The sequence below is a fragment of the Lagopus muta genome, chromosome 20 (assembly GCF_023343835.1).
Source record: "Lagopus muta isolate bLagMut1 chromosome 20, bLagMut1 primary, whole genome shotgun sequence".
Taxonomy (NCBI): Eukaryota; Metazoa; Chordata; class Aves; order Galliformes; family Phasianidae; genus Lagopus; species Lagopus muta.
In genome coordinates this window covers 7,158,211-7,171,580 of record NC_064452.1, presented here as the reverse complement: position 1 = coordinate 7,171,580, position 13,370 = coordinate 7,158,211, and the positions used below count along the sequence as shown (strand labels likewise).

At 50.8% G+C, this 13,370-nt stretch overlaps 1 protein-coding gene across 4 annotated transcripts in view; it reads right to left on the bottom strand.

The window, feature by feature from the left end:
- Positions 1-13,370, bottom strand: part of GTF2IRD1 (GTF2I repeat domain containing 1) — a 50,692-nt gene that overhangs the window by 22,948 nt on the left and 14,374 nt on the right. For all 4 annotated transcript variants that reach the window (XM_048966838.1, XM_048966840.1, XM_048966837.1 and 1 more), the window contains exons 2-8: positions 12,107-12,235; positions 10,199-10,340; positions 6,878-7,024; positions 3,420-3,603; positions 1,959-2,269; positions 1,490-1,579; positions 512-595 (exon numbers count right to left, since the gene is read on the bottom strand). In XM_048966838.1, the coding sequence (XP_048822795.1) occupies positions 512-595; positions 1,490-1,579; positions 1,959-2,269; positions 3,420-3,603; positions 6,878-7,024; positions 10,199-10,340; positions 12,107-12,229 (1,081 nt within the window). In that variant the 5' untranslated portion in view covers positions 12,230-12,235. The remainder of the gene's footprint in view (positions 1-511; positions 596-1,489; positions 1,580-1,958; positions 2,270-3,419; positions 3,604-6,877; positions 7,025-10,198; positions 10,341-12,106; positions 12,236-13,370) is intronic.

Below are 13,370 nucleotides of genomic sequence, written 5' to 3'. Positions count from 1 at the left end.
TTCACAGCCCACATGTAGCTCCTGTATGTGACTTATATCACAGGTAACAACCTACAGCCCATCTCTGAGCCACATCCTAACCCTATGGAGATGTGACCCCAAAGCACCTTGCCACAGTCAGCACTCATAAGCATCACAAGCAGGAAAAAAAAAAGCACTTGGAATAGCAATGATTTTCCTTTTTTCCTGCCACATTAATTTAATATGGCTGCACACCATTGCTCCCCTTTGCCTGCAGTGCTGGTGGGCACTGACCCGGCCCTGCCATGCTCCACACCAGGCCAATTTATGGCTGAGTTATAAATTCCTCAACAGGGGAGGCTCCAAATGGAAATATTGACATAACCTTCAACAGACACCCAGACAGGGAGCTGCTGGGCTAAATGTGTTAAGAAGGGAGCTCTAGCATATGGCTCCTGCTGCTGTGTTAGGGAACAAAAATGATTGCTATATAATGATATGCAAACCACAAGCACTGCAGATGCATAATGGGATATTAACTCCTACTCACCATATCTGCTGTTAAACAGAATTTGCACGCACTCCCTAAGGGTGTTGATATCTTCAGTTTCTTTTATAAAACTGTCCCACTTATCTATCAAAACAAAATATAAGAAATAAGGAACTTCCATATGGTTCATACACAGCAGATGCACTTTTCTCGTGCAAAGTGTTGAGAACGAGGAACGAGACTTTGTTGCTTTAAAAATAATTATTTCCCTCTTCCAGAGCTGATTCTGCCAGGTTGGCAGATAAGGTCTGGGCTTCCCCATCCCCAGCCTGGAGCAAGCTCTGCTGCAGCTCTGCATGTGCACAGCAGATTCCTGAGGAACGACCCCATAAAACATTTCGGCCCTGAAATGAAAGACCCTCCTGCACACAGCTAGCTCCACCTGAAGCACACCTCTGAAAGGCATGGCAGTTTCACCCATACCTTCTCTTTCCCAACTTTCCCACTCCTAAAGCAGAAAGGTGAGGGTTTTGGTGCAAACACGTCAGCATTTCTAGGCTGCACACCCCTGGGGTGGGGTTAGGAGGGGATGTGGCAGTCTCCTCCTCCCACCAATCCCCTCTGGGCACCACTGGCACAGTCAGATTGGGGTGAGAGGGTTCCACTTGTTTCGAAACCGCATAAAACTTTCAGCTGGGAAAACAACCTCACCCGAGCCGTGCCCTGGTTCCCCTTTAGGCCTGGGACTCCCCAGTGTCATCTGTGTGATGGCGTAACTGGTGCCTCTAGGTGGGGAAACCTTTCCCAGAGAGGTGCAGGATCACAGAATGGCTTGAGTTGGAAGGGACCATTAAAGATCATCTGACTCAACTCCCCTGCAATGAACAGGGTCAGCTAGATCAAGTGCTTAGAGCCCCATCCAACCTGACCTTGAGTGTCTCGAGGGATGGGGCATCCACCACCAACTCTGGGCAACCTGTGCCAGTGCTTCATTGCATTTATTGTTAAAAAAAAAACACTCCATGGTGGGACACTGACCTGTCTTGTCGTGGACAATGGAGAAGAGGATGCGCTTGGATGAGTGCACGTTCTGGATGAGAGGACCCCCAGAGACAGCTGATTTCTGTCCTGGACACAAGGGAAGATGAGAAAGCGATGTTAAGAGCCCCAGAGAGGCTTAGGGCACCTCAGCAAGCTCCTAGATGTCTGCTGGTGATATCAGCCCGGGGCTAGGCATCTGTGACACATCTCTCACCCCCTTCACACACCCAACCCCCAAAGCAAAGCACATCCATAGCGGCACCATGGAGGCACCCAATGCAATGCTGGGGCAGCACTGCAGGGCCTCCTCATCTCTGTGAGGGCTGCACAGCCCCAGGGCCAATAATAGCGTCCACCTTCCAGCCCCAGCCCGCTGGCCCCATACGCCCAGCCCCGAATGTTTCCCTCTCAGCTCCATGGGGCTTTGCACCAGGCCCTCGTCTGCGAGCAAACTCGAGGCTATTACCACAGCAGTCGCTGTACTCCTGTGAGGAAGGCACCTTCAGCTCTCCCGAGGGCCTGGGCAGCAGCACCTCACTGGCCATGGTCGCCCCGTGCAGACCGGAGGACACCTCCTGCTTTAGGTCCATGGCGATCTGCGTAGGCAGCGAGACACCATATAAAAAATTGGTCACGGCTACGGCGGGGGGAGCGTCCTGGCCAGAGGGTTTGGCCATGTGGCTGTTGGCACCGGGGTCTCGGCTGCCCTTGGGCACGAGGGAGGTACAAGTCAACTCTACGCTAGGGTTCGGCTCTCTGCTGGGCTCATCCGCCGGCCTGAAGAGAAGAAAAGGAGAAAAAGAGGAGAAAACAGGTTCTGCTGGGTCTATGGCACTGCTGGAGACCTGAGAGTTGAGCACCACAGCCTGCGTGTGCTGGGAGCTGCCACCAACACCTTGTGCCTTGGAAGGGAAAAGCTGCTCAAAGCAAGGGTGCACACAGCTCCAAACTATGGGGACAGTGGCTCCAGGCAGTGAGTTGGGCGCCTGTGGAAGTTGAGCGCATCCTCTACCAATGTTCAGGGTGGATGTGAGTAGGAAAAATAAGCCGTATGAACAAAGAGATGGAAGGGGAAAGGAGAGCCTACGAATGGGCTGTGCCCAAGAGGATGGGACCCCCCTGCACTTAAATCCTTTTTGCTCAGGGTTTCAGAAATGACAGCAGATACCCAACCCCCTATAGCTTCTTTGGGAACCTACACCATTTTCTCCTTTAAGCAGAACAGGTTAGCTTACGGCAGTGCATAATGCTTATGGCTTCGGCAAAGCCATCCAGTCCCATAGCCTGGTGTGCTTAGGAATAAAACAATTTGTGGGACTGTAACCAAGTGTCTGAGCTGCCTTTCTCAGCACTGAGGCCTCACGGCACTCTCACCAGGGACCTCAATCAGCCCAAGGATGCGTTTCGTACCTAGGAAGTGCACAAGCTTCACATGAGACAGGCAGCCATGGCTTCACTGAACGGCTCAAATTCCGCGTGTCCTACTTTTAGCCATCTCAGCCTGATTTTCCAGAAGTGCTGAGCCTTCAAAGGAGGTATTTGTCAGCGCTCAGCATTTCTCTGAATGATCCAAGGTGCCTCAAGTCAGGCGAGCTCAGAGCATCCAAAATCAACAAGTCCCTCGTGAAAACATGGCAGCTGGGGGACCTCACCCCGCTGCTGTCCCCCATCTCCCTCGTCCTCTGGCACAGAAATACATTTCAGCCTAGAAAGGAGCTTGCGACATTTACACTGGAAATCTCTTTGGAGACGAGAAAGCACAGAGTGTACTGCAGCTGAGATGCTGGCAGAGTGGCAAAGAGCACTGCAGTTAACCTCGTGCACTGCCACATGCTTACAACAGCAGCTCCACCGCACAGCAGTGTGATGAGAGCCAACGGGCCAAGGGTTCAGCCCCCTGCAGCCCCTCCAGGATCCCTGCAGTTACCTTTTTAGCCTGAAGCGGATGCTGTGGCTGTGCTCTAAAATGGCCATCAGGGACTTCACGTCGTACTCCATGGGCTTTTTGAAGCTGATCCCCTCGGGCAAGCCGGCCACTGCCAGCAGTCCCGGCTCCTTCAGGAAGCGTTCGTAGGGCAGAGGGACCACGCTGCTCTTCCCAACTGCTTCACCTGGGGAAAGGGCACAGTTACACAGAGCGGGGACCCCCGGCCCTCCAGGCAGGGCTCGAGGAGCAAACCCAAAGCGGGACTGCAGGCATTGCTGTGCAAAGCCTGATGGAGACACTGTGAGAAGCAAGCAGTCTGGTGCTTAGGATCTTCCAGCTCTTTCTAAGCACGGAGCTCTCCTCATGGAGGTGGCACAGTGAAATCCTCAATTAGGGTTGCTTGGCGTGAGCCCACCTCCAAGGGACCCCAGAACCGTGCCAGCAAGGAATCTGTGCTGACAAAGCACAGATGCCAGGGGGAAATTCTTTACAGAGAGAGTGGTGAGGTGCTGGAACAGCTGCCCAGAGAGGCTATGGCTGCCCTGTCCCTGGAGGTGTTCAAGGCCAGGTTGGATGGGGCTCTGGGCAGCCTGGTCCAGCATTAAATGGGGAGGTTGGTGGCCCTGTGTGTGGCAGGGGGTTGGAGATTCATGATCCTTGATGTCCCTTCCAACCCGGGCCATTCTGTGATTCTGTGTTCTGTGACAAAGGAGATGTGTCATCCTCAGCTCGCGTGGGTTTTCATCTTAGTTTACTGAAATATTCTGCATATCTTACTGTCAGTACTTTTTCTTTACCTCTTGGAGAAAAGGAAAGCACTCTGATCCCCACTGCTGTGAGGCAGCCTTCGCTCACAAAGAAAGAGAAGAAAATCCCCAAAAGTTTCCCTCCGTTCCATGATTTGAAGGCAGAGTGAACACAGACACTTCTGCCCACTCATTCCCCTTCAGCAGCCCCATAGTCCCACAAAGTGCAGGGCTGGCTGGGTGACACGAGGCACCTCTATACCTCTGATAACCAAACATCCCCATACAGCCAGGAGCACATGGCTTCCCCTTCCCTGGCATCACAGGATGACCACACAGCATCACTGAGACACAGAGATCTGCTAAAAGGACAGAAGAGGCCCCGTGCCCACATCCAGAATGGCCAAGGCAGCATGAATACCAGATAGAAAACCAGGCTCTGCCAAAGCATTTTGGGGGTATTTGCCAACTCCCTTGAGCTGCTCTGTCCTGAGCAATTCCTTTGGAAGCCAACCCAACTGGCTGCAGCCACTTAAGCCTGGTGCTTGAAGCACAAAGCAAAAGAAACAGCCGTGCATGAATGTGACCTGTCTGGCAAAGCAATGTCCAGATGCAGAACATCTGGCTGCATGGCATGGGTTCACTCCTCAGCTCCTGTCCCATGGGATCTCCATCCATGCCCCAGCACTGTGGTCAGGAGCAGAGGACGCTATGGGACATTTAAATAGTGATTCTCCTTAAAATCTTCTGGTTTTTCTCTCTCTCTTAAAAAAAAAAAAAAGACACACAAAAGATCTGACAGAAACCCTGGAAATCCTATGGCACTGTCAGCAAGTCCTTATTAAAAGTGATTTCTTCAACATGTTCTTTGAAGCAACGCATGATAACTAATGATGTGTGACTCGCACAAGCCATCAAGGTTCCTTATAGCTGGGCTGGATAATATTTTAATTAAGCCAATAACAGAAGTTTCAAACCAAACCTTTGAACCACAACACTGCAAGAAGACTTTCTGCAGGCTCAGAAGGCACTGCTGCCTCGCTGCGCCGGCGTTAGCAGCTTTCCACCTCCCACCATCTTTGCTATGGGAGGAGGACGATGCCCAAGCGGCCCCTTATCAACCCAGCACTCAACAACTCCCTGAACACATTTTTATGGGGAGCGTGCTCCTGTCAAAGTGACCTTCACCAAGCCTTGTGCTGCCACGCAGAGCCTCACGGTTTAGCTGAAGAGAGACAATAATCATCATTAATGCCTGTTTAATAGAAGCTGGCGGTAATCAGTCATCCTGTTGGTGCAGAGATTACCCGGCTCTGGAGGGAATATGCCGTCTTTTTGACTGAGCATTCTCTAAGATTTTTGTTTCCAATCCCTGTTGATGGGAAGCAACTGAAAGGATAAGAAAATTAAAAAAAAAAAAAAGGAAAAGAGATAACTCCTAATTTCCAACAGCCCTGTCGGTATTGGAAACAGAATCCCCCTGGGGCTCCTACAGCTTCTCCCTGATCAACCAGGAGAGGCTTTACCCTGGGACCAGCCTGGGGATGCAGTGCAGCACTGCAGGAGCTCTTCTGCTGGGAGATGCATCCTGCAAGTCAGGCACTGCATCAAACCCACACACGTCCTCCACACCGCAAACAGCATCTCCAGCCTTATCCTCATACACGGGCCATCTAGTTCATCCAGCCCCATGCAAATGAGCCCTGGTAAAACTTACATAATCTAAATACCTAATTATATAAAAGAATAATTCTTGTATTCCCCGTTGGCTTTACAGCCTGCAGCAGGAAAACGCAGCCTGCAGCTCTAACCCGAGCAGCCCCAGCTCATCCGCTTGGCTCTCTGTATTCCCTTCTCCTCGTGACTTGGGATGAGCTCTCAAAGGCAGCAAGAGGATTTGATTACCCCCTTTAATGGGAATATCACATCCAAGCCCTTTAAGTGGTTTCAGAAAACCTCCACTTCCGATCCCAACTGCTCTGCCCCAGGGGAAGCAATGCCGTCTCCCCTTCACCTCCAAAGCCTGCGATGCGTGCTTCAAACAAACAGCAATGCTGTGTGCAGGTGTGAGTGGGCACTGAAACGTGGAGCTACACCACAACCAGGAGCCCTGCAAGTGGACCCGGAGGGGATGTTCTGAGTGCAGAAGGAGCGCTGCCGCAGCTCCAGCATCCACAGCTTGGGCCCAGAGGGAGCCCTGCAACCCACCAGGCAACGTAGCAGCAGCCATATGGTCATCTACATTTTAATTGCAGGAGCTTTATTGCTGGGGATGATGCATGTGTTGGAATGGCACCAGCTTGTCTCTCAGAGCTGAGAAAATCATCTTTCTGCTTTTAAGCAGAGCTGCCATGGAAAGGGGAGAGCGAGGTGCAGAGCCTGGGACACCTGTGAAGTGCTGTATGGGCAGCACTCAGGATGAGGGTGCATTTGAGAACCCCACTTAGCCCACAGCAGAGGCTTCAGCTGACCAGGGAGCTGCAGGGTGCTCCCCCCAAGCACACTGCTACCCATTTGGGGTACAGCCCCTTTCACTGCAAAGGGACAAGGCAGTGACTGGACCTTCTCCCAGCACAGCACTGACCCCACGCAGGAGCAGGGCCCGCTGTTTTGGGTGCCAGTGGTCCCAAAGCTACAAGGTGGGCTGGTGCTGGCAGTGCAGCGAGCCCCAGGGCCGTCCAAATCCCCAGATGGAATTGTGAAGGTTCTTACTATAAAGCACATCAAACACTTCCTCTACCATCTTCCTGAGGAGGTACACGTCTGATCCCTGGTCCGGGGAGACCCTGAGCATGCTTCGCCCGCACTCCTTTGCCTTCTTCTGCGCCTCTGCGTCCTGCTCCCTCCGCTGCTGGACTCCTGGAACAAAACAGGAGATGCTGCAGTGGGAGAAGGTTCAGTGGACAATGCTGCCAGCAACTCTGATTGCACAAAACGATGAAACTGGCCGGCCAACATCAACAGCTCATCACGCAGCCTGTCCATGCAAGACCGAGACCCACAGCTGCCAGACTCCAGTGTCAGCAAAGGCCTTTAAGATGCATGGGGAAAGGTGCAGGGAGGCAGCACTGCCATGGTGCACCCCAGCAAGCCGTGGGCATGCTCAGCTCACACGTACCCCCCCTTCACTCCTGTTTTACACACCCAGCTGCACTGACACCATTGTGATTAATTGGCCAGCGCGTTTCTTTTCTCTGGTTTCAATCTGCTTAGCCTTCAATCTCTCCAAAAGAGAAAATCCGCCTTTCTCAGAGGCTTTTTTACCCTTCAGCGTCACATAACTTGGTAATACCAGCTATTTCCTGCTAATTTCCCCCATTAAACCTCAAATAAAGCATATCTTCAGCAACGACTTCCTCGCGTCTCTAAATGCACAGAAAATTAAACACTACAAGTACATTATTGCTATTCTAGCTAAACCGATTCACCAGGGATTTTCAGTGGCAAAGGACTAATTCCTTCATCATCTCGACAGGCTCTCACCAGCCATCCAACCTGGCTGCTGCTCACAGAGGGCTCAGCCATCCTTCCTGGCGCAGGGGGACAGCAGTGGCAGCCCAGTACTGAGGGCAGGTGAGCTGGCACGTGTCCGGTTTATACTGATGTCCAGAAGGACAGACTTGGAGTAAATCGTAAGAACTAAAAAAGTCCTTGCTCTGCCACTGCTGGATGGCTTCTGGGAGATTGCTGATGGTCTCGTGGTTAGGGCAGCATGAAGGATTTAGTGGCACCATGCTGCCTGTCCTCCTACAGACCTGTTTCTGAGATGTTCCCAGGTGAAAGGAGGACATGGAGGGATTCAGCATCGCTGTGACACCCCATGCTGTCCCTTATTGCCCCCACACTTATTGACTGGAGTGGTGACCATGCCTTCTACTCCACAGCCTTTAGTAACTGTTTTTAAGGTGCTGGAAGGATTGGTGGTAAAGACAACAGCAGGAAGGAAACCCTGAGTATTCTACAAAAGTGGTGAAATCCACTCAAACTCACACCCTTCTAAGACTCTCCCTCCCATCTGAGTGCAAACTCGCCTCCATTAACATCCATCTTTATAACTGTCAGGTCCCACCGTGCGTCAGGAAAGGCCGAGCCAGAGCTCCAGATAAAGGAGAGCATCCAAGTGAGGTCTGTGTGCCCGGAGGAGCAGCTCGGCAGATAAGAGCCTTCTTACATCTCCCAGCGATGTCTGGTTTAGATTATTTCAGATCCTTTCTAAGGGGGCAGCTAGCCTATAAATCAGAGGCATTTCCAGGGATGCTTTACGATGCATGCCAGTTGTAAGAGCTTTATGTAGTGGAGCTGAGCCTCGGCCATTTATAATTCAAGACAGAGTTATCACGTTTCACCCTGTCTCGAGTATCTGCCGCTTTGTTACAAACCCCACAGTCAGAATCTCATGCTTTGTACCAGATGTTAGAATTCCACTTCCACAAAGGTGCAAATTAAACCAAAGGCGAGGGGAGCTTCGATGCCGATGGTAACTGACCGGAATCTATGCGGATGTATTACTAAAAGTGAGATGTGCATGCAGTCATCAGCTAATGGGAGCTGCAGGGCCTCACAGCTGGCACCTCATAGAATTATAAAGGTTGGAAAAGACCTCTATGATCATCCAGTCCAACCACCAACCCGTCCCCACCACACCACTGACCACAACTCTCAGCACTGCATCTCCATGGTTCTTAAACACCTCCAGGGACACGGTGACTCCACCACCACTCTGGGCAGCCTGTGCCAAAATCTGTAAGGCTCAGCTCCATTAATTACACTCACTGTCCTGCTGCTGTTGACAACTACGTTCCTCTCCTGCCTTCTTTTCACAGCGGGAAGAACCTTTCCCAAAACGCCACCGTTCAAAACAAAAACCTGCCTACAAAAGGAAACACATCGAGCTGGAGAATAACTGCAGACAGCTTTCCTAGCCCCAAATAGAGTGGAAGAAATGCCAGCCTCCCATCTGCAGCGCGATGGAGGAGTGGGGTCAGTAGGGCTGAGATGCTCAGGGATGCGGTGCTGCAAAGCCGAGTGCTGCGGGCGAGCCTTGTGCTTCACCCAGCACATGTGCAACGAATCAGCCAAGCAGACAGTGACCCTGGCAGCTTTACAGCACTCATGTTTTCACTACAATGAACCGTTCTTGAACAATTTCTCCAACGGATTAAGCACAAATATGGTTTTCATCAACACCAGGCCATGCGTGCACGCATATGTGGGTTGCTGTCCCCACCACTGTCCCACCAGGTGTGATGGCCCTCCTGCAGGGCTCAGGGCCACCTCCCCCCACCTTAGGGCTCACCAGCAGCACCAAAACCCCATCCCTACTCCTGCAGGGAGCCATGAGAAAGCTCCAGCTTGTGTGGAGGGATGAAGCCATCCCAAAATGCAGGTGTGCAGGTTGGGGTGTCTTAATTGGTGGCACCTAGAACACTGTGGCTGTTGCTTGAGATCCACATGGAATGGGATATCCCATGGAATGAAGATTCCCCTTGGGCTTCAAAAATCCAACCAGTGCTTCCAGCTCTCCAAATCTGCTCCTGTGATTCCAAAAGCCAATAAAAGCCTTGGCTCCAGGCTGATCCCTAGGAGAACCTAATTCTGCTAATTCCCTCAGACTTCCTCCTGCTCACAGATGGCCACGCCACAAACCTCACCGACCAAAGGATGCAAAGGAGTCGGGACACACGGTGCCCTCCTTGGAAAAGGCTTCCATCTGCCCCACCACCCCCAGCCCCAGCCTCTTTACGCAACTCTGGGGTCATGAACCAATGGAGCACCAAGTTCCATGCCCGAGGAAATCCATTCAGGGGGTTTGGAACTGAATAATCTTGCAGGTCCTGACCCATTCAAGGCACTCTATGATTCTACAGTTCTAAGATTCCGTGATTTCATGAATCTACAATTTCATTCTGCCAAGCCCCACAAACAGCACACACGAAGCCATGCCACCTGTAACCTGCCCATCCTCAACCACACAACGAACGAACCCGAGCACATCATACAGGCAGACAAGCTCAAATCACCCAAGATACTCACGGCAGAACTTCTGGAAATCAGCCTGCAGCTCCTTCCTGGCACTGAGGAACACTCTGCCCTTCTCAGTGCCCAGCACAAAGGTGTTCTCGTCATGCACAGCAATGCAGGCCACCTCGGCGTTCAGCTTGGACAGCGCGGAGCACTGCAGAGATGTGATGGGTTAGAGCTCAAGCACTGCCTTGCATCAGCCACCCGTGGCCATCTCCCCATCATAAGCAACGTTTTAGATAGAATTTCATGGGTTTTACAGCACCCCCTGCACCACAAATACTTTGACCACTTTACAACGCCATAAAGGCTTAGATATGCAAAAAGAAGCTTGTTTTATTGGTAAACATGTGACTTCTATTCCTCCCCTCCCCGAAATAACAATTTTATACTATTTCTTTAAAAGAAAACATTCCTGCACAGAACAAAGAAACAACAATTTGTGGTTTTCCACCAGCCCTAATAAAATAAGGAGCACAAGAACCTTATTTCAGCTACAGAACACTAATATGGTCAAAGTCTGGATTAGTCGAGTGATTCTTCTTGTACAGTTATGCAAAACATTAAAGAGATGAAAAAGACTTCCTCCATTAATCCATTTTATGTAATTTGTCCTTCCTGCTATACATAACACGTGTATATGCATTTTCGTTATTATTTTTCATTGTAATTCCTACACAGTGCCCGCAGCCTGGGGCCCATTCCCACGGCTCTGCCATGGCCCCATCCAAAGCTCACAATGTAAATGGGGATTTTCCCACTTTCATCCTTCAGTGATGACAAAAATGGAGCACAGGTGACCCAAAGCACACCAGCTGAGCTGAGGATGGAGCTGGAAAGTGCTGCCCACGGCCCAAACCCCACTGCAGCCACCGCCTTCTCCCAGCTCCCCCGCACACGATTTTCATTTGGTTGGGCTCAAAGCAAACTCTATTTGGTCATTTTCCCTCCTGCTGAGCTTCCTCAAGAAGGAAGTATTTCATTATATCACCAAAATACGTATTTTTAAGAAGTCTCCTTTCAAGAACCCAGCAATAATTTGGAATATTTTGATCAAGAAACTCAACATGCGGAAAAGAAATATAAAACCTACTGTGAGAAGGGAGGTTCAGAGGCAGCAGAACAACGGGCGTTCATTAAGAAGCCCAACTACGACAGCATGGTTTGCTGTAGATGATGGCACAGACACACATCAAAGCCATCGGGCCGTGTCAGCTCCGGGGAACCTGCTCTTTAGTGGGGTGACAGTGGTCAAAAGAAAGGAAATTGCTATCTGGGGAAAAATGCCTCCCTGGTCGAGATGAAGATGCTTTCAAGATGAATACATCGAACACTTGGCTTGAAAAGGGAGGGCTGCTGAGCACATTGCTTTCCATCAGATATTTGTTGCTACAGTCGCACCTTCTCTTCTCGATCACATTCACAGTTAAAAATCAGATTAGCTCTGGTCCATGAGAATTAATCCCAACAGTTATCTTGTTTATGTAAGCACGCCTGACTTATGCAAGGTTTCCACTGGGAATTCTACGTCAAAAGATATGAAAGTTATTTTCTTTGTTCTGCCAGATAAAAGCCATTGTTCTCCTGTTGTGTAAAAGTGCACGGTAACATCGGTAAAACATCAAGTAAAAAAACCAACCAGCCCCTACATTCAGTTGATACCGACATAAATATTAATGGGGAACACTGCGGAGCTGAGATGAGCACAGGCTGATCCAAGCAGGGCTGTCAGAATGTGATGAACTCAACATCCCTCAGCACAGCCCTTTCAATGGGAGCTCAGTGAGTTGAGGGGTGGTTTTGCTGGGGGTATGGAGGCTTTCCCCTCTTTGGGCTCTAATGTGAGCCCTGCTCAGGCTGCAGCAATGCCTTCAGTAGCTGGAAACGGGCACAGGGATGGAGAGGAGTGGAGACCCTTACCATGGAGTCTAAGGCAGACACTAAGCTGGTGATGATTTCATCTTTCTGGGGAAAAACCATATTCCACTGCTCAGGTCTGGAGCTGCCGAGGGTCACATCTAGAGGCCTCCCTGCCAGTGCCATATTCACCTGAAAATAAGATTAAAAAAAAAATGCAATGCTGTTACTGATAGAAGCAAAAAAAAAATGATGAAAACCACCCCCCAAGAAAAAAAAAAAAGAAATAGTCTTTTTAGCAAGCACTCAGCACACCATTAGTGCTGCTGGGTCCCTCCTGCATCACCGACAGCACCACGGCGCCCGGCCCCAGCACAGACACCACGCACACGAGTGGGCAGAAGCAAGAGGAAAAGCAGAAAACCAAACGTATGTGGAAGACACCCACGTGCAAATCAGCTCAGCCCTGCCAGGAGCAGAACAGACAACCACGAGTGCTGCCAAGCTGCGAGCAAAGCCTGTCGCCGATGCCACGCATCCCAACCGTGCCAGTGGGGACTCATCCCTGGGCAGGTGCCACCCAGGTGGGACACCCCGAGCAGAGCTGTGCCACGTGGGAGAAGTGACACCAAACAGCACTGGGTGACAAATGTGTCCCCATGCTCCCCATCCCCATGGGCTCTCTTTATACTCAGGAGAGCAACTGGCATGCAAAGGTGTCCTCAAGGCATGGCGCAATCTGCCCTCACTTTGATCAACACACAGGAGCTCAGTGTGGGGAGAAAGCAAGAGGGAATTGATCTTTTCAGGGTATTTTCCTTTTTTTTTTCTTTCTTAATTGTCCACTAAACCATCAGCTCCTCTTCCAGGAGAAGCTTTGGGCTCCTGAGGGGTGGAGGTGGGGGGAGCAGAACCAGCCCTAGAAGCTCCAAAATGAGGAAAAAAATGGGGAAAATGGGACTGGATTGAGCCACATCACAGCACCCATTCGGTCACACAGGTGAAGAAGATAAGCACCAAAATGCATTTCATCCTTCAATCCCAGCACTGATATCTACAAGCAGCTCAGAGCAGCAATGTGATGTGGGGAAGGGGAGATGCACAGAGCCCATACAACACAGCACTGCCCGGCTTCCATCCTATGAATAAAAGGACAGCAAAGAAGATGGAACGATGGCCATCCAACCAGGCTCATGAATCAAGTGCTGAAGCTTCCAGCAGATAAAAGGGGACGGGGAATTTCTAATGAGACGAGATTAGAGGGAGCCGGGCAGGGCGAGCCGAGGAATATGAATGAAGCTGCGGGCACAGAATGAGATCCGCTGTG